General features: G+C 41.2%; 1 protein-coding gene across 1 annotated transcript in view; it reads right to left on the minus strand.

The window, feature by feature from the left end:
• Positions 1 to 15,931: 15,931 nt before the first annotated feature.
• Positions 15,932 to 26,335, minus strand: part of bnc1 (basonuclin zinc finger protein 1) — a 131,388-nt gene continuing 120,984 nt past the window's right edge. Inside the window, exon 5 of the mRNA XM_060852784.1 lies at positions 15,932 to 17,539. Coding sequence (XP_060708767.1) covers positions 16,876 to 17,539 — 664 coding nt within the window. The 3' untranslated portion in view covers positions 15,932 to 16,875. The remainder of the gene's footprint in view (positions 17,540 to 26,335) is intronic.

Here is a 26,335-nt window from a genome sequence, read left to right on the forward strand (position 1 = left end):
TGGCCTTTCTCCAATTTAGAACTTCAACTTTTTGATCTGGTCTATCCTTTTCCATCACTGTTTTAAAACTAATAGAGTTTTGGTCACTGGCTTCAAAGTGCTCCCCCACTCCCCCACCTCAGCCACCTGCCTTGCCTTATTTCCTAAGAGTAGTCATGTGATTTCTTCATAACATTATTAAAAAGAGACCAATTCACAGTGAACTTACAATAAACTTTGCTTTCAAATAAACAATGTCAGACATTTCCACAAAACTTAAAATAAAACTATGATTCAAAACTTGAGTTCTTCAAAAAATGTTAGATCTGAAGTGTTGATGTAACAAATCTTCAGCAACCTTGCTTTGTGGTTGCACTCTCATTGCACGTTGATGAAGTAGAAGTCATTAAGGTTGGCAAATACTCCAAGGTGATCCGGGGATGCCTTAAGTGTAGCATTCAGCCAAATGATGACACCGTGGACCTATGGGAAACTATCAAACTACAGTGCTCTCTCATTCTGCCGGACATCAGCGCAGGCAACATTCACATAATTGCTGGTCTTGGCAAAACAAAAATCCCCACCTATCTTACAGACTTGTTGATAGTTGACTAGGGCACCCTCCCAGTGTCTCCAGAACATCCCTGGAAGGATCTAGTGACAAAGACATTGATGATAAGTTGTGACTTTGATGGGCATGATGTAGATGCCATTCTCATCAGCTGACTGAAAATGTCTACCACCACTTGACGTGAAACCCTGAGGTTCCTGATGAGGGAAGTTAGCTTTCTGTCTCTGTTCTTTCACATGTATGTATTGTATCCATATTTTCTATATATGAATTATGTATAAATTGGAAAATTAAAGTTTGTAATGCCTTGTTACAGGGAATGAACTATTTGTATGCTTTATTATACTATGAAGGAAAAGGGTAACTGTTGTCATTCATTGGTGATGCAAGGGCATGTATTTTTTAAAAAAGAAACTGGACTTGATAATTTTGTGAGGCTGACTTGCACCAGGTGCTTTGATTTAAAAAGAAAACAGGCCAGAAACAGCTTGTGGATTGGTTATAAATAGTAGTTTTGTCACAGAACTAAAAGTAGAGTTGGGCTCTCAGACCTCCAAAAGCCTACAAACAAGGGGATTCCTCTCCCTCCTTTGGTTAGTGGAAAAGACATAACACTCAAAGGTTTTGCAAAAAAATTTTCTAACTCAAGCCAAGATCTAGGTCTAACTGACCAGCTGTCAATTGAGAACTGCTGTGATTGACAACAATACAATCTCATTGCCAAAACCCAAAAGAATGGAGAAAGTCATCGCATTTACACTTCTTTTTTGGATTCACAGCTTTGGCTCCATTTTGTCTATATTTCTACCCACGATATTCATGTAAAACCATCAGTCTCATCTGTCTTGTCCATCCTATTTGCGAATGAATGTGCCCTTAAAAGGTGTATAGTTTCAGTTTGCATGATAGTAATTAATAATCAATTTTGTCACATTTAAAAGATGAGCTTGTTTTCATAAATAAATGTTTGTTTTCTTCTTCATTGATGGTAAGTACCGTGAGTTTATTTTCTCTTAGGTACTGGTCTCAGCAGATAATAACTATCCTTAAGGTTAAATTGGTCATCTCTCACATCTGTGATGATACATTGAATAATGGGTCTTGATTTCCAACACACCTTTCCCATCAGAGTCATGACACGTGGAACATGGGTGTCATGATTAAGGCCAGCACTTGTTGTTAACACAGCATTATCCTTCAGGAGAATGGCTTGCTGGGTAATTTCACAAGATAGTTAACGAACAATTGCACTATCAAGTCTGGAGCCACACATAGACCAGATAAAAATGGCAGATTTCTTCTTCTAATATGGAGGTGCCAGTGGTGGACTGGGGTGGACAAAGTTAAAAATCACACAACACCAGGTTATAGTCCAACAGGTTTAATTGGAAATACAATACTAGCTTTCAGCGCAATGCTACTTTATCAGGTAGCTAGTGGGGCAGAATCTTAAATTCTGTGTCTTATGATCCTGCCCTACTAGTTATCTGCCAGATGAGCAGCGCTCTGAAAGCTAGTACCTCCAAAGAAACCTCTTGGACTATAACCTGGTGTTGTGTGATTTTTAACTTTGTCTTCTCTATCGGCAATGTGAATCATGTGCTTGTTTTAATGATTAATAATCATTGTCTCAGTCCCTGTCATTAACTTTACATCCAGATTTATTCATTGAATTCAAAACCGCCAAGTACACATGGTGAGATTTGAACCCATGTGCCCAGAATATTAGTCTGGGCTTCTAAATTGCTAGTTTAGTAATATTAATATTATGGCATTGCTTCCACAAGTTTTATATCTTGTGTTGTGCTTATCAGTTTCTGTGAGTTCCACCTCTCTGTTGATCACCTCCCCCCCATACAGATGTGGATGAATGAGGAGCAGACTATGGCTGTTCCTGTGAATGCCCTGCTTGATAATTGACATTGTTGCTGATGACCATTCTTGGTGTCCATCTGAGGTCCCAAGCAATGCTGCGTCACTAACTCCCATGGATGGTCTGATTGAGCAGAGCTACAAAGTACAGATCAGATGTACAATGTCTCCAAAGTTGTAAAATAACCTCTCAGCAGAAGTACTGTGAAGTGTGCATACAAGCAAGCAAGAAAACAGCTTGAAGGTTTCTGTATTTATTGGTGTAGTTCCATGTCAGGTCTTTGGCTGTCTCAACTTGCCGCTGTGTTCTCGCCTTGTTTTACCTGGCCTTTTCCAGTAAACCCACGGACCCACAGTTAAAATGCAAAAGTCATGTTAATGTCAGTGCATCTGAACCACTTGATGTATTCACATTGACAATCTGGCCCTCTTGAGTGGGTTGGTCATGCACCATCCAGTCTGTTACGATTCATTGCTGAAATTGACATACTGGCTGTCAGTTTCTCTGGCTTTAGCCTCCCATCTACTGACAAACCCATGTGCTCCTGCAGGTTAGCATTCAGAGCTTAGTTAACCCAACTGGGTGATTTATGTTCCTCAGTCAAAATACCATCTGGCCAGTCAAAGAACATTGAACTCAATAGAATTTGATTTTGATGGAGGAGTGATTTGTCTTCTGGCTTGCTCACAACTGTGTCTGAGAGACTGATCACCAGTTCCTAGAGACTCCAGGAAGTCTTGGAAGGTAAAATACCCTCTACTGCACAAGGCACCAGGTACAGGAGGCAGAAAACAGCAACTTCCATTAGGAATGTAGAGGAGCTTTAGTTAATTTGTACTCCACTCAATGAATAATTCAATTTTATAAGGAGCACAGCAAGCAGGTCTTAAATTTCACATTTGAGTAGAGTAACCTCAGGGATGTTATAAATCACCTCAACATTTTCTCAGCCCACCCAAGTACCTGTAGTCCACTTAAATGTTAACAAAAGTAAAACTAATAGTTTTCACTTAAAGCTATGATTTAATGTCTAGTCCAAGCCACTTGACTCAGATGGTGAAACGAGATAGTTTGCTTGATTGTAGCCTGACCATACAGCAGATTTCAGTTCCCACCTAACAATAATCAGATGAGATTAGAAGAATGATTAGTTAATGAGGAGGACTGTTTCTCATTTCCCCCAGAGCTTTCTCTTCCCCTCTGGCAGTTGCTTGGTATTGCTGGCGCTGCCATTCCCGGGTATCTCCATGCTTGAGTCAAGTAAATGAATATTAGCATACAGCACCTTCCACAACTCAGGATCGTCCATCATGTTTTACAGCCTGTTGTGATGTAGTAAGCATGCTAGCCACTCCATGCACAGCAGGATCCCACAAACTCTGGTGCAGCCGCACTTAGAGTAATGCTTATAGTTCTGCACTGCATTATGGGAAGGACATGGAAGTATAGAAAGGGTGCAGAGGAGATTTACCAGGATGTTGCCTGGTGTGGATGGAGGGTCTTTTGAGGAAACATTGGGGGACTTGAGGCTGTTTTCATTAGAAAGAAAAGGTTAAGAGGTTACTTACTAGAGACATATAAGATGATTAGTGGATTAGATAGGGTGGACACTGAGAGCCTTTTTCCTTGGATGGTGATAGCTAGCACCAGGGGACATAGCTTTAAATAGAAGGGAGATAGATGTAGGACAGATGTCAGAGTAGGTTCTTTACTCAGAGAATAGTAAGGACACAGAAAGCCCTGATTGAAACAGTAGTGGACTTGCCAATTTTAAGGGCATTTAGGTGGTCATTGGATAAATGTGTGGATGATAATGAATTACTGTTAGATGGTTAGATGGGCTTTAGATTGGTTTCACAGGTCAGTGAAACATCGAGGGCCAGAGGGCCTGCACTGCACTGGATTGTTCTATGTTCTACGTTGTATATGCTATTTTTTAAGTGTGTACAAGAAAATGTTCTTATTCAGTATGTGAATGTACTTACTGGAGAAAGAGCAAAATTTGATCTTCTCTTGGGAAATAAGGCAGAGCAAGTGACTGAGATGTCAGTGGGGGAGCACTTTGGGGCCCGTGATCATAATTCTGTTAGTTCTAAATAGTTATGGAAAAAGATAGACCTGATCTAAAAGTTAAAGTTCTATCTTGGGGTAAGGTCAATTTTGATACTATTAGGCAAGAACTTTCAGAAGTTGATTGGGAAAGGTCATTCACAGGAAACGTTGGAAAGTGGGAGGCCTTTAAAAATGAGATAATGAGCATTCAGAGACAGTATGTGTATTAGTGGGAAGGGTAAGGCTGGTAAGGTGTAGGAAATGCTAGAGGCTCGAGAGAAAGGAAACATAAGTCAGGATATAGACAGCTAGGATTGAGTGAATCCCTTGAGGACTATAAGGGCAGTAGAAGTATCCTGAAGAGGGAAATAAGGAGGGCAAAAAGTGGACATGAGATATTTTTGGCAAATAGGATGAAGGAGAATCCAAAAAAAAATCTACATATACATTAAGGGAAAAAGAGTAACTAGGTAGAGAATAGGGCTCATTAAAGTTCAACAAGACGATCTATGTGTGGAACCACAGGAGATGGGTGACTAGTATTTTGCATCGGTATTTACTGTAGAGAAAGGTATGGAGACTAACAAACTTGGCAAAATAGACATATCTTGAAAAGTGTCAACATTACACAAGAGGAAGTGCTGAAGGTGGATAAATGCCCAGGCCCTGATCAGGTGTATCCCAGAACTTTGTGGGAAGTTAGGGAAGAGATTTGCAGGGCCCCTCCCTGAGATATTTGTATCATCCATAGCCATAGGTGAGGAAAATCGGAGGTTGGTTAATGTGGTGTCATTACTTAAGAAAGGTGGTGAGGAAAAGCTAGGGAACTATGGATTGGTGAGCCTGACATTGGTGGTAGGTAAGTTGTTGGGGGGGATTCTGATAGATAGAGTCTACGTGCATTCGGAAAGGCAAGGACCGATTAAGGGCATTCAACATGGCTTTGTGCATGGGAAATCATGCCTCACTAACTTGATTGAGTTTTTTGAAGAAGTGATAAACAAAATTGATGAGGGCAAAGCCATGGATGTTGTCTGTATGGATTTGACAAAGTTCCATATATTAGACTGGTTAACAAGGTTAAATCATATGGAATCCAAGGGAGCTATCAATTGGATACAAAATTAGTTTGAAGGTACAAGACAGAGGGTGGTGGTGGAGTGTTGTTTTGAACTGGAGGCCTGTGACCAGTGGTGTACTGCAAGGATCAGTGCTGAGTTCACTGCTTTTTGTCATTCATATAAATGATTTGAATGTTAATATAGGAGATATGGTTAGTAAGTTTATAGGTGACACCAAAATTGGTGGTGAGTGGACAACAAAGCAGGTTACCTCAGAATACAATGAGACCTTGATCAGATGAGCCAGTGGGCTGAGGAATGACAGACGGAGTTTAATTTTGATAAATGTGAGGTACTGCATTTTGGAAAGGCATATCAGAGCAGGACTTATACACTTAATGGTAGGGTCCTGAGGAGTGTTGCTGAACAAAGGGACCTAGAGATGAAGGTGCATTGTTCTTTGTGAGTGGAGTCATAGGTAGACAGGGTGGTGAAAAAGGTGTTTGGGACACATGCTTTCATTGGTCAGTGCAGTGAGTATATAAGTTGGGATGTCATGTTGTGGCTGTACAGGAACTTGGTTAGGCCACTTTTGGAATACTGCTTTCAATTCTGGTCTCCTGCTACAAGATAGATGTTGTTAAGCTTGAAAATGTGCAGAAGAAATTTACAGGGATGTTGGAGGGAGGGGCTGAACAGGCTGGGGCTATTTTCCTCGAATGTTGGAGACTGTGGGGTGACCCTATAGAGGCTTATAAAATCATGAGTGGCATGAATAGGGTGAATAGCCAAGGTCTTTTTCCCAGCTTCAGGGAATCTAAAACTAAAGGACATAGGTTTAGAGTGAGAGGGGAAAAATTTCAAAGGTACTAAGGAGCAACCTTTTCCCATAGAGGGTAGTGCATGTATGGAATGAGCTGCCAGAGGAAGTGGTGGAGGCTGGTATAATTACAGCATTTAAAAGGCATCTGGATGGGTATATGAATAGGAAGGATTTAGAGGGATATGGGCTAAGTGCTGGCAAACAGGACTAGATTAATTTAGGATATCTGATTGGTATGGACAAGTTGGACTGAAAAGTCTGTTTCCACATTGTATAACTCAATAACTCTCTGGGTCCAAGCAAATTTGCCCTACTCATTGAAATCGAGCTGTGGGATCTTTTACACCCACCCAAAAAGCCAGAAGAGGCCTTATTTTAAAGCGTCATCAGAAAAATGGCACCTCCCACAGCGTGGCCCTCTTTTGGCAATGCCAGAGTGCCAGTCTAATTATCATTCTCATGACTCTTGCCTGGAGCCAGAACTTTCTTTCATGGGAAGCGAGTGACACCGGAAAAGCTAACCCTTGTTGTCCAACCCAATCGGTCCTTGAGCTGGTGTTGATTTGCCTTCTCAAACTGCTGCAGCCCATCTCTCCAGCCCACAACTTTCTGGATCAGAGTCCAACCCCTTGTGTTGGAGTTGCTCAGAGAGACTAGAACAATGGAGCCAAGTCATTTCCTGAAGAAGGCCTCATGCCCGAAACGTCGACTCTCCTGCTCCTTGGATGCTGCCTGACCTGCTGCGCTTTTCCAGCAACACATTTTCAGCTCTGATCTCCAGCATCTGCAGTCCTCACTTTCTCCTATTTCGCTGACTCCCCCCTACACCCCCAATACATACACACTTATATGTAACAATCTTTACATACTGTTCAGGAGCAGGGAGCCAGACTGATTCTTCTCCTTCTGACAGCTCTGAAGAAAAATGGCACCACTCTGACCAGTAATCCAAACTAGGGCCTCTGACCCTGTATTATGCCAGTGCACTGTGTTTCAATCTCCATGCAACAAAATAACAATCACCACCAACGAGCCCACTATCCATTGTGTAAATCCCATCAAAGACAACAATGCAAACCTGCAATGGCTGAATTGAAACATCATTTTACACAATCCGTAGGTTAAGGATATTAAAAAAATCTACATGCTATAAGTCAGAAGGTGCTTTTAAAAGAGCAATGATTTTGCAAAGACAGTATCACTGTTGTGCATGATCTCACTTGAATACTTTTGCCTGGAGAGTTTTCTATGTACAATTCAAATCAGAGTCTAAATCACGCTGGTAATACATTTGTGCTGATTACATATTTGACCTGAAATGTGGGGGAGCAAAGGAACAAAGAAATCTTTGTTACTCAGCAAATTATATCCTCATATCTCAATCTATCTTCTGCAATCATGAGTTCTGTTAGCAATATATATTTGGATGACACATTGTGTGTTTAAAAAAAACGAACAGCTACTGTGGATAGACAGTTCACACGAACACAGGGCACAGAGTGAGTCTCTCCATTCCCTCAATGTGGAATGCTTGCTGTGCAGGTGGTTATAATTACAATCAGTTCTTGAAGCCACTCGAAAAGATTCATTTGGTTATTTTCATGCATTTCATTTCCACATTTATGTGCACTTTCTTGGCTGCAACACAGACTGTGGAATGCTAGTTCGATTTAACATGCCAGCACATTGGTGTTTGATGTCTTCATAAGAGGGTTTTGCGCGACTCCCTCCTCCCAGTATCTAGATGCTTTGGTTTGAGGGTTCCAATGCTTGCAGAGTTGAAACAAACCTCACTGGGAGAGGGACACATCAAAAGATGTCAAAAATGAATGGGCAGCTAATCACTTACAGGTATCACAGCTCTTATAAGACTGCTGCACTGATAACAGGAACAGGGGGCTCAAATCTTCACTTTTCACATAATCACACATCTTTTGAATTCTCCAAGTTTATGGCTTACTGCAAAACAGTGACCATGCTGTAACTAACCCTAAAAACAGCCTTTGCTATGGTAACCATGCAATTAAACTAGTAAACGTAAAGTTGTACAGACGGAAACAGTTGTAGAATAAGAATAGTTTGATAGTGTGCACTTAATGGCTTAATATAACAAAATATTTGGGAGACAAACTCAAAGACAATAATAACTTGAAATGCCAAATACTGTAGAGGTTGGGAGTCTGAACTAATACCAGAAAATGCTAAAATAAACCCAGCAGTTTAGACAGTATCTGTGGAGAGTGAGAATCCTTTAAAACAATAATAACTTGCTTTTATAAAGTACCTTTAGTGTGATGTCCAGGATGCTTCACAGGATCACAGTCAGTTAAAGACTGCCTACAAACCAAAACAAAAGGAGAAATTAAGAAAGGTGGCCAATGCTTGGGCTGTAGTGGTTGATTTTAAGGAATACCTCAAAGGAGATGAGGCAGAAAAGTTTGCAAAGGGAATTCCAGAATTCAGGCATTAGACTGCTTAAAGAATAGCTGCTAATAGTAGAATGAAGTAAGTAATGCATAAGAGACCAGAATTAGAAGACAAAGTGTTTTTGAAAGGGTTAGAGTTGAAAGAGGTTACAGAGCTAAAACTGTACAAAGCATTAATCGGATCACAGCTGGAATATATTGAACAATTGGGCCCCTTAACTAAGGAAAGATAGACTGACATTGGAGGCAGTCCAGAGAAGGTTCACTAGGCTAATACCAAGTACAAGGGGACTATCTTGTGAGGAGAGGTCGAGTAGATTGGACATGTACTTAGTGGAATACAGGTCATTCTCCTATGATGCATGTTTTGTCAACACGATTTGGCTGTAATGTGATTGGTGAATTGGGGAATGATTTTTTAAAACACTAACTCCCATTGGCTATTAAGCGATTCTATCCCCGGTTACCTTCAGTCCACTCTTGGTGTTTACTTCAGGTCAAGCAGGACAGGTTGGATGACGGGGCAATTTTTTTTCTGACCATATTGTTGATGTTTTCAAGAATGTTTTTAGAAATTATTGCAGAAGAAAAGATTTGGATTTCAAGATTCTCCTCATTCTGGACAATGTACCAAGCCAACCTCCCACCATTGGTGAGCTTTCAGAAAACATCAAACTGCCATTTCTACTTCTGAACACAACTTCGTCCATTCAACCCACGGACCAGGGTACAATAGCAGCTTTTAAAGCTTATTATTTAAGGCACACATTCAGGAAGCTGATTGCAGCTACTGACAGGGATAATGAGGACAGTGTTCTTCAATTTTGGAGGAGCTTTAACACTAAGAATCCTACTGACGTCATTGTAGAGGTCTGGGCGGATGTCAGTATGGATTGCTTGCATGCAGTTTAGCGGAAGCTGCTCTGAGATTTTCTTCATGATTCTAAAGGCATTGAACCATCAAAGGAGCTCCCAGCAATCAATGAACATTGTGTCGCTCTTGCAAAGCAAGTTGGATTTGAATAAGTAGAGACTGATCTACAACAACTTGTTACCGCGAGGGAAATTGATGCGCAAGATGAAGATGATGAAGACCTTGATGCAGCACCATGAGAGCTTTCCACTTGCCTTTTGTCTTCTATCCTGAGGGAAGCTGAGAAGCAGTTGCAGCTCTTAGAAGGCAATGACTACAATGCAGAAAGCTTCAGGACAGCAGTTTGTGGCATAAAGTCTTATCTGGCCCCCTCTGAGCAACTTCTTCATGAAAGAAGAAAGATGGCAAAGCAGCGAAAACAAGATGCCTTTTGTAAGCCAACCCTCAAGAAACAGTCTGACGACAATGAACGACAGCCATCCACTTCTGGACTAAATACTTTCTTTTGCACTAACCCTGCATCTGAAAGGAATGATGATGCTGATGATGACCCTCAGCCCCTGTCTTAATACAGTACTGTCACTCAGCAAACTCAGAAACCCCTTAAAGTGTTACATTTATTATACTATTTCATTAAAATATATGATTTTAACATTTACCTAGACTGTTCTATCATTTGTATTAAGCTAACTACTATTTTTGATTTGATATTTACTGATATTTTTGGTGGTTTGCCCCTAACCCTGATATATCCATAGACCCTGTTATTTTGATACTGCACTTTTCTCTAACAAAAGGCTGCAGAAGAACACAACTACCATGTTATAGCAGAACAGGCTGCGTAGAAAAGTCTTCGAGTAAAAAATGAGGTCTGCAGATGCTGGAGATCACAGCTGCAAATGTGTTGCTGGTCAAAGCACAGCAGGTTAGGCAGCATCTCAGGAATAGAGAATTCGACGTTTCGAGCATAAGCCCTTCATCAGGAATAAGAGAGAGAGAGCCAAGCCGGCTGAGATAAAAGGTAGGGAGCCTACCTTTTATCTCAGCCGGCTTGGCTCTCTCTCTCTTATTCCTGATGAAGGGCTTATGCTCGAAACGTCGAATTCTCTATTCCTGAGATGCTGCCTAACCTGCTGTGCTTTGACCAGCAACACATTTGCAGCTGCGTAGAAAAGTCGACTATATTGAAACATTAGGAGCCACACCTTATCAACAGATAAGCAAATCTTGCCATATATACATATGTCCTTTGTATTTGGGGTGCGGTATGCAGAAAGGCAGTCCAACCCTTCACTCTCACCATATTCCTCATTTGCCTGGATGTTCCCTGACTAACCTCAGCAATTCTGCCTCCCACTCCCCCCACCCCTCTCCTGTATTCCAATGCAACATTCCTCATCCTTCGACTTACTGCAGTACCACCTGTGGCCACTCACACTCAATGGCGCTGTTAGTAGTAGAGAGCTACCGGCCTCAAGTTGAATCTCAATTCTCAGAGGCAGACATCACCTCACAGGGAAGACTCATTCTGGGAGATGTCCCTTGGCAGGAGCCAAGAACCTCAACAGCAGCGCAGCGAGTTTCAGGATTGGGATTTAAGCCCAAAGAGACTCCTTGAATTGACAGCAATAGGATTGTCACCAACTCCACAGCTAGTGGACAGGCCAAGCGATTAACTATCAAACCTTGACTATACCTTAACTAATCCTCCTCACACCCTGCTTTCTGTAAGGACTCAATTCTATTTTCCCAGTTCATCCATCTCCACCTCATCTGTTCTGACTATGCCAATTTCGAAAAGGCGGTCTGAGACATGGAGACTCTCTTTCTCACCTGAGGGTTCCCCAGCTCCATAATTGACAGGGCCCTCAGTTAGGTATGACCCATCTCCTGCATTTCAACCCTCACCTCCTCTCATCCCTCCCACAACAGTGATGGGTAACCCCTTAACCTTACTATTCCACCAGCATCCACATTCAGAAGATTATTAGCTACCATTTCTACCACCTCCAGCAGTGTATTCCCCTCCCCTCCATTGTCAGCATTCCTCAGGGACTGTTCCCTCTGGGACACCCTGGTCTATTCTTCATTCACTCCCAACACCCCACCACAGCCCCACAGCATTTCCCCCCGCAATTGCTGAAGGTGTAATACCTGCCCATTTACCTCCTCTCTCCTCAGTATCCAAGGGCCCAAACATACCTTCCAGGTGAAGCAGCACTTTACCTGCACTTCTCACAATCCAGTCTACTGCACTCGCTGCTCACAATGTGGTCTCCTCTACATTGGGGAAACAAAGCAAAGACTGGTAACCACTTCATGGAACATCTACGTTCTGATTGCAAATAAAGACCCTGAGTTTCCAGTTGCCTGCAATTTCAACACCCCACCCTGTTGCCTGGCCAACATCTTTGTCTCAGGCTTGCTGCAGTGCTCCAGTGAAGCTCAGCACACGCTGGAAGAACAGTCCCTCGTTTTTTGCTTTGGAACTTTACAATCTTCAGGACTCAATACAGAATTCAACAAACTTAGGGTTTGAGGCACCTTCTCTCATGTCCTTATCTCAACACTCACACACCAGGCCTTATCATCACATGGTCTGTTATTATACACACCCCATTGTTAGCCCCTAATAGTCCCCATTAGCAGCCATTCATTTTCCTGGACAGACCATTATCCATTCCTTTCTCTGTCTAACTATTCTCTCTCCTTGGACTCTATGTCCATCTATCGTTTACTCCTTATCCTTTCCCCTTCTGCATAAATATCAACATTTTCCTAGCTATCATCAGTTCTGAGGAAGGGTTATTGGACCCAAAACATTAAGTCTGATTTCTCTCCACAGATCTGTCGAGCTTTTCCAGCAATTTCTGTTTTTGTTTCTGATTTCCAGCATCCACAGTTCTTTCAGTGTTTGTTTGGATTGGCTATTAATTTCGCTAACTATTTTTGTCTGGTTGGAGGGAGGAGGGGAGGTGGGTTAAACATAACTCCAAGTGCATAGCTACAGTAACATGTGCATTTCTGGAATCCACATTATAGGAGGGATGTGATTGCATTGGAGAGTGTGCAGAGGTGATTTACCAGAACATTGCCTCGGCTAGATCATTTCAGCTATGAAGGAAGAGTTGACAGGCTAGGGTTGTTTTCCATAGAGCAGAGGAGATTGAAAGGGGGCATAATGGAGGTGCATAAAATTATAATGTGCGTAGACAAAGCAGACAGGAAGAATCTTTTCCCATTGATGGAGGGATCGATGACCAGCGGCATAGATTTAAAGTGAGAAGCAAAAGGATTTGAGGAAAAACATTTTGACTCAGAGGGTGGTGGAATTATGGAACTCACTACCTCATATCATTGAAGAAGTATTTAGATGTGCACTTGTGAAGCCAAAGCATGCAAGTATATGGGCCAAGTGCTGGAAAATGGGACTTGAATAGTTAGGTGGTTGTTTTGGACTGTCACAGATGCAATGGACCAGTCTTTTTCTGTGCTCTTGATCTCTATGATTCTATGTGCAGAAACATTTGACTTTATGTTAAAAAGGGAAAGTTTGGGCTAAGTTTATTTTAATTACAACTGACTGAAAAAAAAGACTGGCTATTAAATTTCTGGTAATTGAAATTTACAGTTTCAATCAGGGCTCTAAAGCAACTTTAACTTAATTATTTTGAAATAAGATAGTCACAGTCAGGTTTTAATATTCCTCAGTAAAATATGGACTAAGTACTATTTTGCAGAAGTAATTTCATTTATGACTAGAGAAACATGGAAACACAGAAGGTAGGAGCAGGAGCATTGTCATATTAAGCTCGCTCCACCATTCAACATGATCATGGTTGATTGTCTATCTCAATGCCATACTCCCACTCTCTCCCAATACCCTTCAACACCTTTAACTTCTGGAAATCAATGTATTTCTTTCTTAAACATATTTGATATTTAGACCTTCCATGTCTTCACTAGCAGCCAATTCCTCAGGTTCACCACCCTCTCAATGAAGACATCTCAGTCCATATGGCTTAAGATTTATTCTGAGACCATGACACCTTGTTCTAAACAGAGGAGACATCATCCCAGCTCACTCTGTCCAATCCTGACAGAACTTGATACATTTCAATGAAATCAGCTTGTTCAAACACATTGGGAGTTCATGATCAATATGATTTGCACAATATGTTTGAAGCTTAATTCCAAAGGCTGTCCTGCTGTCTGTGGTTTAACTATGTTTAATTATTAATAACAGTATATTTTAAAATGACAAGGATTTAGAAATTCTTCACGTGAAATATATTTCCTGCCAATGTAAACAAATTAATTTAATCACGGTCAACCTAACTTATGGATGTAATGATGATGTAATGTGACTTTAAACAACCACAAGCAGCTTTATAGATCATTCCTTTAATTAAAAACAGCTAATTTCCGAAGAAAGGCTTGTTTTTCTTTCGGATTTAAAGTATCATTTTCTTTCTCCACTCCTTCTGCCAAACTGCATGATTGTAATCCTGAAGTGAGAGAAAAAAAAAACTGGAGCACTCAAATTCAATGTGAATGTTTAGAATTGGAGTACGACAGTGGATACAAAATAGTGAGGAACAAATGTTAGCAAGAATGATGTCTGGGGGTCTCACACCACTGTGAAAATTTTATTCAACTATTATAGTTCTTTGATTCGCTTGCTTTCATCAACCAGAACATCAAACCCAAACGTTGGCAAGTTATGTTACAACTGTACAAAACTTCAGTTAGGCCACATGTGGAATATTGTTTGCAGTTCTGGTCGCCACACTACCAGAAGGATGTTGTTGCATTAGAGAAAGTTTACCAGGATGTTGCCTGGTCTGGAGGGTTTCAGCTATGAGGAGAGGATGGGTAACCTCAGATTGCTTTCACTGGAAAGATGGAGGTTATGGGGGGGACCTGACAGAGGTCTACAAAATTATGAGAGGCATAAAGTTAAAAATCACACAACACCAGGTTATAGTCCAACAGGCTTATTTGGAAGCACTAGCTTTCAAAACACTGCTCCTTCACCAGGTGATTGGAAAAGGAGCAGCACTCCGAAAGCTAGTGCTTCCAAATAAACCTGTTTGTCTATAACCTAGTGTTGTGTGGTTTTTAACTTTGTCCACCCCAGTCCAACACCGGCATCTCCAAATCATGAGAGGCATAGATATGGTGGATATTTAGAGGTTTCTTTTCAGGGTGGTAAGTTCAACTACAAGAGGGACAGGCTCAAGGTGAGAGGGGCAAAGTCTAGGGGAGAAGTGAGGGGAAACCTTTTCAGACAGAGGGTAGTGGGTGCCTGTAGCATGCTGCCAGTGGAAGTGGTGGAAGCAGGCACATTAACAACATTTAAGGAGTATCTCGATAGACACATGAGTGGGAGATGAACATAGGAATAGAAATCACATATGGCAATAAGTAGCGGGTCTAAATAAGGATTAACAATTGGTGCAGGCTTGGTGGGCTGAAGGGCCTCTTCCTGTGCTGTAGTGTATTGTATTCCATTATTAACAAAATGGAAGCAGTGAGCTCCAACAAAGATGGCAGCTTAATTATAACTCTATGTATGTTTGAGAGAGCACTGAGGAATTTCTAGTTACGCTTACTTATCTAGAAGCTTGTGGTATTTAGAGTATACAGTCTGGTGACGCAATTGTCACATTTCTTGGCAACCTTTTCTAAACAGTAACAATAAGAAACGGTTTTTGTAATCTACCACAAACAGAAATGTGATCATGATTTAGATAATTTGTACCTAAAATGAGATTGTGTGGGGTTAAATATTGTCGAGGATGTCAGGAAAAGCTCCCCTGCTCTACTTGGAACAGTGCCGTGAAATCTTTCATCACCACCAGCAAGGTGAGCAGAAGGGGCCTTGGTAGTCTGAAAGATTACACCTCTGACAATGCAGCACTCCATCAATACTACACTGGAATGTTAGCCTGCACTTTTCTGCTTGTCTCTGAGCAGGACTTGAACTCATGACCTGCAGTCCCAGAATACTCTTGTGCATTGTGGTATTCATGCAATCTTTAATGCTAGAAACATGTAGAGCCAGAAACAAACTGTCAAGAGAAAGTGACTTTTCAACTCAGCTGTTATAATTAAGATTAGATTTTCCTTTTTTAAATAACTGGGTGCAACACATTTACATACATTAAATAGAAACACAGCACATTTTTAAATCATACATTGTTTAATCTCACAAAGTAATATTTGGAATTAACAAAAAAATGTTCATTGTCTTAAACAGAATTTGTTGCCAATACTATTTGTCAATGTATTTATTTACAGATTAGCACACTGGATACATCTTTGGCAAGCTGTGATTTTTTTTTAAGAGTCTTGTGAGCAGTAGGATACCCTAATTCCAAACCTATCTTTCCATATCATAAAAGCAAAAAGTTAAACATTTAGTGTATGGAATAAGTTAAAAGCCATTAAAAAAACCAGCATAACACACTACATTCTTAATTTCAGCATACCTCACAAAGCCTTACCACAACCTGGGGAAAAAGTTCCAATTCAGTTCTTCTGAAACTTTCAATTCTCATAAACACAACTGATTCAGATGGAGAAAACATCATTCGATAAAAAGAGCTTAATTAAATTACTTTTTTTTGGAATTACATTTACAGCAACAAAGTTGATGATATCACTGTGGAAGTAACTCTGAATCAGAGTTGCTGAAGACTCAAGGTATTAAAGAAGTAAAATACAAGGGTTGCATCTGGTCATGTTTTTTCTGCTTCACTTGCCAATCCATAAGTAAAGGTACTTTTTTAGTCAGGAAGCTGGAATTTGTAAAAGGTGGCATAAGTGCACATGAAAAGGCATCTTTAATCAAACAGAACGAGAGCCAAAAGCAAGTATTGAAAGTGCCTTTTGATCCAGATAATCAAAGAATTGCAACAAAGAGTCTTTCATGCTATAAAAAAACTCATAAAAATGAAGTTTTCGGGGACTATGAGGTCCTCTTGATTCCTATCTTCATCATCCATAAAACAGGAATGTTGGAAATATTTGGCTGCATTCCTTTATATTTGAGGACTGCAGAAGGTAGTAAAATGTGTCGCTATCACCACATAATAGAAAAGGTCCTGGCTGTTTCTCAGAGAGGGTCTGAAATCCTCCATCTGTCAGGACAACGGATTGACAAATCTGTAAGAAATTCGACATCCATCTTCTGAAGAGGCGTGCGAGACGTTTAGTGGCTTTCTTTGGAGCTGCAGAACGTGTCTTTGTGCAAGTTGGGGTTCTGACTATGCCTGTTTCGGCTACGAACAGAGGAGAACATGGTACTGCAACCAGGCACCTTGCATTTGTGCAACTGACGAAGGTGTACAGTTTTGTAATGAGCCCTAAACGTCCCTTTATTACTGTACATCTTCTGGCAGATGTTGCACATAATTGGTGAATGAGCAGAAGGGATTTGCATTAAGTGATCACTAGGTTCCTCGACCACAGCAGCTAGCTGGTATATTTTATCTTTCACCATTAAATCGGAATGCTCAAAAACATCCTCATCATTCACAGGAACTGCTTCATCACTCCCAGCATCTGAATCCCACGAATGGATACTGCTTCCTGACTTGACACTGGATGTAGTACTAAGATCCAGCACACTCCCATCATAAAGACCATCACCTCCTTGAGCATCGTTAGTCTGCTCCTGACCATTGCCGTGACAAACCACAAAATGTTCATTTTGGCTCTTTCCTTTCAGTATTACTGGAGTCTGTCCAATGTGAGTTCTTACCAAAACGTCTTTGTAAAGTTCCTTTGTTAGAGGGGGGCTGTTGTTGATGTTTTGGGTCTCACATGAACCTTTGGTCAGAAGTTTGTGATGAAGATTGATGTTCGCACTGTGTCTGCAGATGAGGAAAAGGAAACATCAAATAGATTAGTCCATTTGCTGGCAATGGGTGAAAATGCAATTGATATATCAAAAGGTGCAAATGTATTGGAAGCACAACATTCATTAATATTCTTCCGATGTGCAGTTCTCCACAGTATAATTAGAAAGGTGTTGCTAGGGTTGGAGGGTTTGAGCTGTCGGGAGAGGCTGAATAGGTTGGGGCTATTTTTCCTGGAGTGTTGGAAGCTAAAGGGAAGTTTATAAACTCATGAGGGGCATGGATTCAGTGAATAGTCAAGATCTTTTCCCCTGGGTAGTGAGGTCCAAAACTAGAGGGCATAAGTTTACGGTGAGAGGGGAAACATTTAAAAGGGATGTAAGAAGCGACTTTTTCACACAGAGGGTGGTGCATGTATGGAATGAGCTGCCAGAGGAAGTGGTGGAGGCTGGTACAACTATACCATTTAAAAGGCATCTGGATGGGTGTATGAATAGGAAAGGTTCAGAGCAATATGGGCCAAACGTTGGCAAATGAGACTCGATTAATTAAGGATATTTAGTCAGCATGGACGAGTTGAACCAAAGGATCTGTTTCAATTCTATGACTACAAGAAATTAATTATTGAATGGATCTCCTGTGTACTTCTCACTGATTGGAGAATGTGTTCTTGAAAAATACAGTACATTATGCAGTACTGTGTGCAATTTGGCCGTCATTTTTGACAAAAATGAATGTTAGCTATTTGTACGTGGAACCTCCCTGGCAGTGTACTTGGAAAACTGTATCAGGGATGCTATGATTGTAATGTATTCATCCATTGAAATGGTAATATGAATTTAATCGAAAGTGCTGCTGCTTAAACAGAGACTCAGGTTTATCAAAGGTTAATTGGTTTGTTCAGGGAACTTTGCAGAATGGAGTGTGATGCCCAATTTCAGGTTGTAGGTTAGCAGCCAACATCAAACATATTTTGTATTAAACAGTAAACAGTGATTTTTTAAACGATGTATTGGGAACTCCATTCTGTGAATGACCATTTTTTTCCATGGAATATTATAAACGGCCTTAATGAATTACTGTCAGTTCCTTTGGATTTAACTTTATTTTTTATCTTCCCTTTTGTTTTAAACTTCATGGTAGTAGACTGTGATTTACTGGAGCTGCACACATTAAAACACGGTCAAGAAAGGTAAAAAGCTTGCATTTGTATAGCAGCATATCAGATCCTCAGAGTTCTAAAGGGCTTTTCAACTAAACGATTGGCCTATCACAATGTAGGTAAATAGGGTTTATTGGAATTCTGGGAGAGCTCTTACTAAGTGTTATTAATAGGGAATGACTATTGCAGAAAAAGAAGATTATACAAGATGTTGGTGAGGTCTCTTAGAGACATAGAGATGTACAGCATGGTAACAGACCCTTCGGTCCAACCTGTCCATGCCAACCAGATATCCCAACCCAATCTAGTCCCACCTGCCAGCACCCGGCCCATATCCCTCCAAACCCTTCCTATTCATATACCCATCCAAATGTCTTTTAAATGTTGCAATTGCACCAGCCTCCATCACTTCCTTTGGCAGCTCATTCCATACACGTACCACCCTCCGTGTGAAAATGTTGCCCCTTATGTCTCTTTTATATCTTTCCCCTCTCATCCTAAACCTATGTCGTCTAGTTCGGGACTCCCCGACCCCAACTTTGTCTATTTATACTATTCATGCCCCTCATAATTTTGTAAACCTCTATAAGGTCACCCCTCAGCCTCCAGTACTCCAGGGAAAACAGCCCCAGCTTTTTCAGTCTCTCCCTATAGCTCAAATCCTCCAACCCTGGCAACATCTTTGTAAATTTTTTCTGAACCCTTTCAAGTTTAACAACATCTTTCTGATAGGAAGGAGACGAGAATTGCACACAATATTCCAACAGTGGCCTAACCAAAGTCCTGTACAGCCGCAACATGACCTCCCAACTCCTGTACTCAATACTCTGACCAATAAAGGAAAGCATACCAAACACCTTCTTCACTATCCTATCTACCTGCGACTCCACTTTCAAGGAGCTATGAACCTGTACTCCAAGGTCTCTTTAGATTAGATTACTTACAGTGTGGAAACAGGCCCTTCGGCCCAACAAGTCCACACTGACCCACTGAAGCGCAACCCTCCCATACATTTACCCTTTTACCTAACACTATGGGCAATTTAGCATGACCAATTGACCTGACCTGCACATCTTTGGACTGTGGGAGGAAACCGGAGCACCCGGAGGAAACCCACGCAGACACGGGGAGAATGTGCAAACTCCACACAGTCAGATGCCTGAGTCGGGAATTGAACCCAGGTCTCTGGCGCTGTGAGGCAGCAGTGCTAACCACTGTGCCACCGTGCCGCTCTTTGTTCAGCAACACTCCCTAGGACCTTACCATTAAGTGAATAAGTCCTGCTAAGATTTACTTTCTCTGGAGTACTGTTTCCAGTTCTAGTTGTCCTGTCATAGGAAGGATATTATTCAGCTAAAGAAGGTTCAGAAGAGATTTACCAGGATGTTGCTGGGAATGGAGGGTTTGCATTATAGGCTAGGATTTTTTTCACTGGACCATAGGAGGTTGGAGGGTGACCTTGTAGAGATTTATAAAATCATGAGGGGCATAGATAAGGTTCATGGCAAGTGTCTTTTCCTGAGGCTGGGGAATTTCAAGACTAGGGGGCATATTTTTAAGGAGAGAGAAGAAAGATTTTAAAAAGATATGAGGGGTAACTTTTTTACACAGTGTGTGGAATGAGCTGCCAGAGGAAGTGATGGATGCAGGTACAGTTACTTCTGGATACTTTTAAAAGATATTTGGATAAGTATATGAATAACAAATGTTTAGAGGGATGTGGGACAGGAGCAGGCAGGTGCAACGAGTTTAGTTTCGGATTATGGATGGCATGGACTGGTTGGACCAAAGGGTCTTTTTCTGTGCTGTAGGACTCTATGACTCTGAGAACCTGGAGTCTGATGGTGCTTGAAGATAGAACTTGAGATTTGATTTACTTGAGCCATGGAATTTGCTGGCACTGGGAAAGACGCTATGATTTTGCAAGGAGGCGGCATAATAAGGGATTCATGGGGTACGGAAATGCTGTGGGGTGCATTATCTTAGTGTCAGAGACCATTCTGGGGAAGTAGGGGACTGGCAGCTCTTAGGATGCTGTTAATGTCTTGAGCATTGAGGAAATATTTGTTTGTTCAGGAGTCAGAAGTGGGAACCTGGGTGAAGTGACTTTCTGAACTCGGTGAGGGAGAACCTTGTCCTCTTGCAACACTGAGGAGAGGGATTATAGCTTATGGCTTACTGGTGTCAGAAATATAGGGGAAGAGCAGTCCTGTGATTGGTTTTCATAGAATCATCTAATTTTACAGTATAGGAGGCAATTCAACCCATCATGTCTATACTGACTCCTGAAAGAGCTTCCCAGCTAATCCCATTCTCCAGCCCTATCTCCGTAGCCCTCGAACTTCATGACTTTTAAATATGTCTCCAGCTCTCTTTTGTAACCTCCTATGGAATCCACCTCCCCCACTCTCCCAGGAAGCACATTCCAAATCCAAACAACTCCCTCAGTCAGAAGTCTCTCCCATCTCACTCATCGTTATCTTGCTCACAAAATTGAAATTATACTCTATGCCTCTATTTATAAACCCAAGGATCCTATTAGCCTTCTTCACCCCATTCTCCCAGGAAGCACATTCCAAATCCAAACAACTCTCTTAGTAAGAAGTCTCTCCCATCTCACTCCTCACTATCTTGCTGACAAACTTGAAATTGTGACCCCTAGTTGCTGACATACCAACTAGTTGAAACTAAATATCCTTCTTTACGCTGTCAAAAGTGTTCTTCATTTTGAAAATCTCAGTAAAGTCACCTCTTAATCTTCTGTGCTCCTCAGAGAATAAGACCAATTTCTCTAATCTTTCCTTGTATCTAAAATCCCTCATTCCTGGTATTTTCTACTAAATCTCCTTTAATTCTGTCCTGGCATGAACAGCCTTTCTTAAATAGGAACTGAACACAATACTCCAAATTTAGTCTGACCAATAATTTGTAGTCATAGCATCACTTCCCCGCTTTTATACTCTATGCCTCTATTTATAAACCCAAGGATCCTATTAGCCTTCTTCACAACAGTTTCACCTTGTTGGCTCACCTTCAGAGTATCATGCACGTGAACCCCACGGTCCCTCTGCTCTGGTACTTCCCTCAATCCTGTGCCATTGGGCCTGTATTGTTTCTCTGTGTTTCTTCTGCCAAAATACATTACCTCACACTTCTCTACATTGAAATTCACCTGCAAGGTATTTTCCCATTTGGCCGACTTGTCAAAGTCCCTCTGAAATCACTCAGCATCATCCTCATAATTCACTATTCTCTCTAGCTTAGTATCATCCGTAAATTTAGAGAAATTGCCCTCAACACCCACCGCTAAACCATTTACATTAGTCAGAAAAAAGCAAGGGTTCCAACACTGATCTCTGGGGAATCACCATTTCCAACTCGTCTCAATTCTGAGAAATGTCCATCTATACTTATCTTCTGTTTCCTAACTTTCAGCCAACCTCTAATTCATGCTGCCAAAGGCCAATCAATTCCACAAATTCTAATTCAAACTGTTACGTAGCACCATAAAAGGCCAAAACTACAACATTCAGAGCACTACCCTCATCTGCTGCCTGTGTCACCTTGTCAAATAAATCAATTTAGATGCAAAGAGTGGGACGGTGGATTTACTTGGAGATTAATATATTTTGAAAAGATTGGTTTGATGGGGTTGCTTTGGAGATTGACAAACATTGAAGAGAGTGGGGCATTGGGATTGGTGTGGGGACTGATGAACGTTGAAGAGAGTGGCACATTGGGATTCGTTTGGGGATTGGTGCATATTGATGAAAGTGGGACATTGTTTTGGTTTGGGGACCAATACAAATTGAAGAGAATGGGACATTGGGGTTGGTTTGCGGACTGATACACATTGAAGAGAGTGGGGCAGAGTTTTGGTTGCATGTAGCAGGCTCCTTGTTTCAGGTTTCATGAGTTGGGGGTTCTGGGGAAGAGATAGCCTGACTAACCATGTCCTATCAATCTCCAGGCTTTATCCAAACTCATAAAGATAGGCTTCTTCTGTCCAGTCTTTGATTTATGATTCATGGTTTATATTTGGTCTTGACTCAGCCTGCAGTCCTTGTGTAACCTCTCTCTTCCTGTAAATTCTCCCATTTATATTCACTGTCATCCCATAGACTGTGTCAAAGCCTCACTACTCACGTGGTCTTGATTACTGGCTGCACTAATTCACGTATCTGTCATTACTGATGTCCCCCTATCTCCTTCTAACCCCACTTGCTTCTCCAACCTGCCCTGGGAAGAAAAACCTCACTCCTGGGCAGTAACAAATGCTTGGAGCCATTGCTTTGGATTATAATCTGCAGCTAGTTTTAATGCTCTTTCATGCCAATCCTCACATTGGTAATTGAGCACACAAAGTGGAGGATTGCAGGGACAGTGTCGGCATGTGCATCTGGTCAAAAAAAAACAGCAACAGTGGGTCAGTATGGACTCCTGCACAGACCTTGAGGTTGGTCTCAGACACATCATAGAAACACAGAAAACACAAGTAGGCCCTTCAGCCCTTCGAGATTGCTCTGCCATTCATTATGATCACAGCTGATCACCCAGTTCCATAGCTTATTCCTACCTCCCCCCACGCATGTCGTTTGATCCCTTTAGCCTCAAGGGCTATAACCAACTCCTTCTTAAAATTATCCATTTTTGCCTTAACTGCTCTCTGCGGTAGCAAATTCCACAGGTTCACCACTCTCTGGGTGAAGACATTTCTTTTCATTTCAGTCTTAAGTTGTTTACCCATATCCTTAGACTGTGACCCCTAGCTCCAGACTCCCCTGCCATTGGAAAACATCCTTCCCGCATTTCACCTGTCAAGTCCCATTAGAATTATATACGGTTCTCTGAGATTTCCCCACTTACTGTTCTCGTCTCTGACAGAGTTATACACGTTGTGTGGAAAATCATTTGAAAATTTTCTTCCGCTTTATAGTAAATTGCCTTTCTTTTCTGAGTGCAGCTGATTTTTATCTCTTTTAGAGATATTTAAATATGACGGAATGAAATATAATTATTTTGCATTTTTGGAAGACATTTGAGCTGAGGTTGAATGAATTGTAAACACAGGAGTTTGACACAGATTAAATTAGATTCCCTACTGTATGGAAACAGGCCCTTCAACCCAACAAGTCCACACCGACCCTCTGAAGAGCAACCCACCCAGACTCATTTCCCTCTGATGAATGCAACTAACACTATGGGCAACTTAGCACAGCCAATTCACCTAACCTGCATATCTTTAGATTCTGGGAGGAAACCCATGCAGACAAGGGGAGAATATACAAAACTCCACACGGACAATCACTCGAGGCTGGAATCGAACCTGGGTCACTGACGTTGTGAGGCAGTAGTACTAACCATTAAGCCACCGTGCCGCCCCAATGTATGAACATAACAGACACAAATGATGCGAAGTATGCAGAACCACCGGTCTAGTATTAAGCTTCAAGAAAGTGTGGAATTAAGTAATCTTCATTGCTGAATGCTAAAGAATGGCAGTGGGGTCACTAAAATTAGTGGCTCAGAAAATTGGGATGGAAGGAGAAACAAATGATTTTCAGACAGCCTACTGTACTGGTTCTTGACAGGATATTTGGAAGTGACAGTAAGATAGAGATAGACAGAGACAGATTTTGGCAAGATTTCCCAACCTCTTCTTTTTCCAATGGTGCAAGCGACTGAGGGCAATTCTTGTCCACCTGCTTTCCACCATGCCCAGCCCACCCTCTGCTGCCTCTGCGCAGTCTGTTGAATGGTCAACTATTGCCCTTCTCAGTATCTCCTTCAAAATGACCATCCACTTGGTCTTTGCAACCAGGACGAGTTTCAGCAAGTTTGCATTGGCATCATGGCATGAATTGAAACTTGGCTCACAGGAAATGGCCACCTTGTCTTCAGGGAATGAAATATTAGCACAGATCAGGAATTAGCTAATTAATAAGAAACAGAGGGTTGGGATAAATGGGACATTCTTGGCAAACTAAATAGTGGCACACCACAGGGATCAGTGCTATGACCTCAAATATTTATGATCTATAATAATGACTTGGATGATCTTTATTGTAGAGAGATTTGCCATTAGTACAAAGATACATAGGAAAGCAAGTTGTGACGAGCTTGCCAAGAATCTGCAATAGGATTTACAGAAGTAAAGTGAGTGGATACAAAATTGTCAGAATGAAGTATAATTTGGCTCAAGATGAGATTGTCCACTTTGTTAAGAAAAATAGAACAGTAGAACATTATTCAAGTGGAGAGAGACTGCAGAATACCATGGTGCACAAGGATATGGGTATACTTGTACATGAATCACAAAATGAGGGCACAGCAAAGAATTAGGAAGGGAAATAGAATCTTGCCCTTTATGGCAATGGGAACACAGGATTTACCAAAAATGTATACTGGTTAGACCACACTTGGACTGTTGGTTTCCAATTAAGGCGAAAAAAAATTTCAAATAAATCTTCTCAGAGATGTTATTATACACCACTGGAGAAGGTGAAACTTGAACCCAAGCCTTTTGATTTAGAGGAAGGGACACTACCAATGCACTACAAGAGTTCTCAATTAAGGAGGGGTTGGAAGCAGTTCACAGACGTTTCATTAGGCTGACTCAAAGAATGAAGGGATTGTCTTTCAAGGGAACGTTGAGTGTGTTGGGCCTGTACTCAGTGGAGTTTAGAGGAATGAAATGTGATCTTAGTGAAAGATATAAAATTCTGAGGGGAAATGACAAGCTCGATGATGAGAGAATATTTCCCCTGATGGGGAAATCTAAACTAGGGAGCTTAAAAGTTTAAAACAATATAAAAGTAAGAGGTCTCCCACTTAAGAAAGAGATGAAGAGGATTTGTTTCTTGCAGAGGATTCTTTGTCCTTGGAATTCTTTTGCACAGGCAATAGTGACAGCTGGGCCATTGTATACATTCAAGGTTGATCTAATCAGATTTTTGACTGACAATCAACGTAAGAATGATGGAGAGGGAGTTGCTTTGCAATGAATTAAGGCCAAAATCTGATCATCTATAAACTTACCTAATGGCAGAAAAGGTTCAATAGGTCAAATCCTTAAGGTTGAAGTGGCTTAATACAAACTGATGGAGGAAATGTATCTCAATGAGGAGTTTGGATTGAGCTTTGCTTCTGCACCTATGCTATTAAGTTCCTTCCTGTGTGTTTGCAATTTCATCAACTTCTCTGTGTGTACTATACAGTAGCACTATAAACATTCTCACAAAATCCTTGACCTCTCTCTACTCTTTTAGAAGCTGTCTCTCCTTTGACCACATTAAATCATTTTTGAGATTTGCCAACATTGGCAAAGTCTTGCATTCCATTCCATGTAGGAACATAGGAACAGCAGTAGGCCATTCAGCCCTTCAAACTTATTCCACCATTTAATGAGATGATGGCTGATCCGTGGGCTAACTCCATCTAACTGCTTTTGGCCCATATCCCTTCAATATCCTTGCTTAACAAAAATGCTTATCTTCACTTTTTGTTGTTACCAACTTTTTGAAAATAAAATGAATTCAAATATAAATGTAGATTACAGAGGTGGGATTTCAATTTATGCTTGTTGGATTTTTATCTGGGCCTTGGGATTGCTACTAATATACACACTATATGATTGTACTCTGTGTCAC

Source organism: Hemiscyllium ocellatum, chromosome 39 (genome assembly GCF_020745735.1).
Source record: "Hemiscyllium ocellatum isolate sHemOce1 chromosome 39, sHemOce1.pat.X.cur, whole genome shotgun sequence".
Classification (NCBI taxonomy): Eukaryota; Metazoa; Chordata; class Chondrichthyes; order Orectolobiformes; family Hemiscylliidae; genus Hemiscyllium; species Hemiscyllium ocellatum.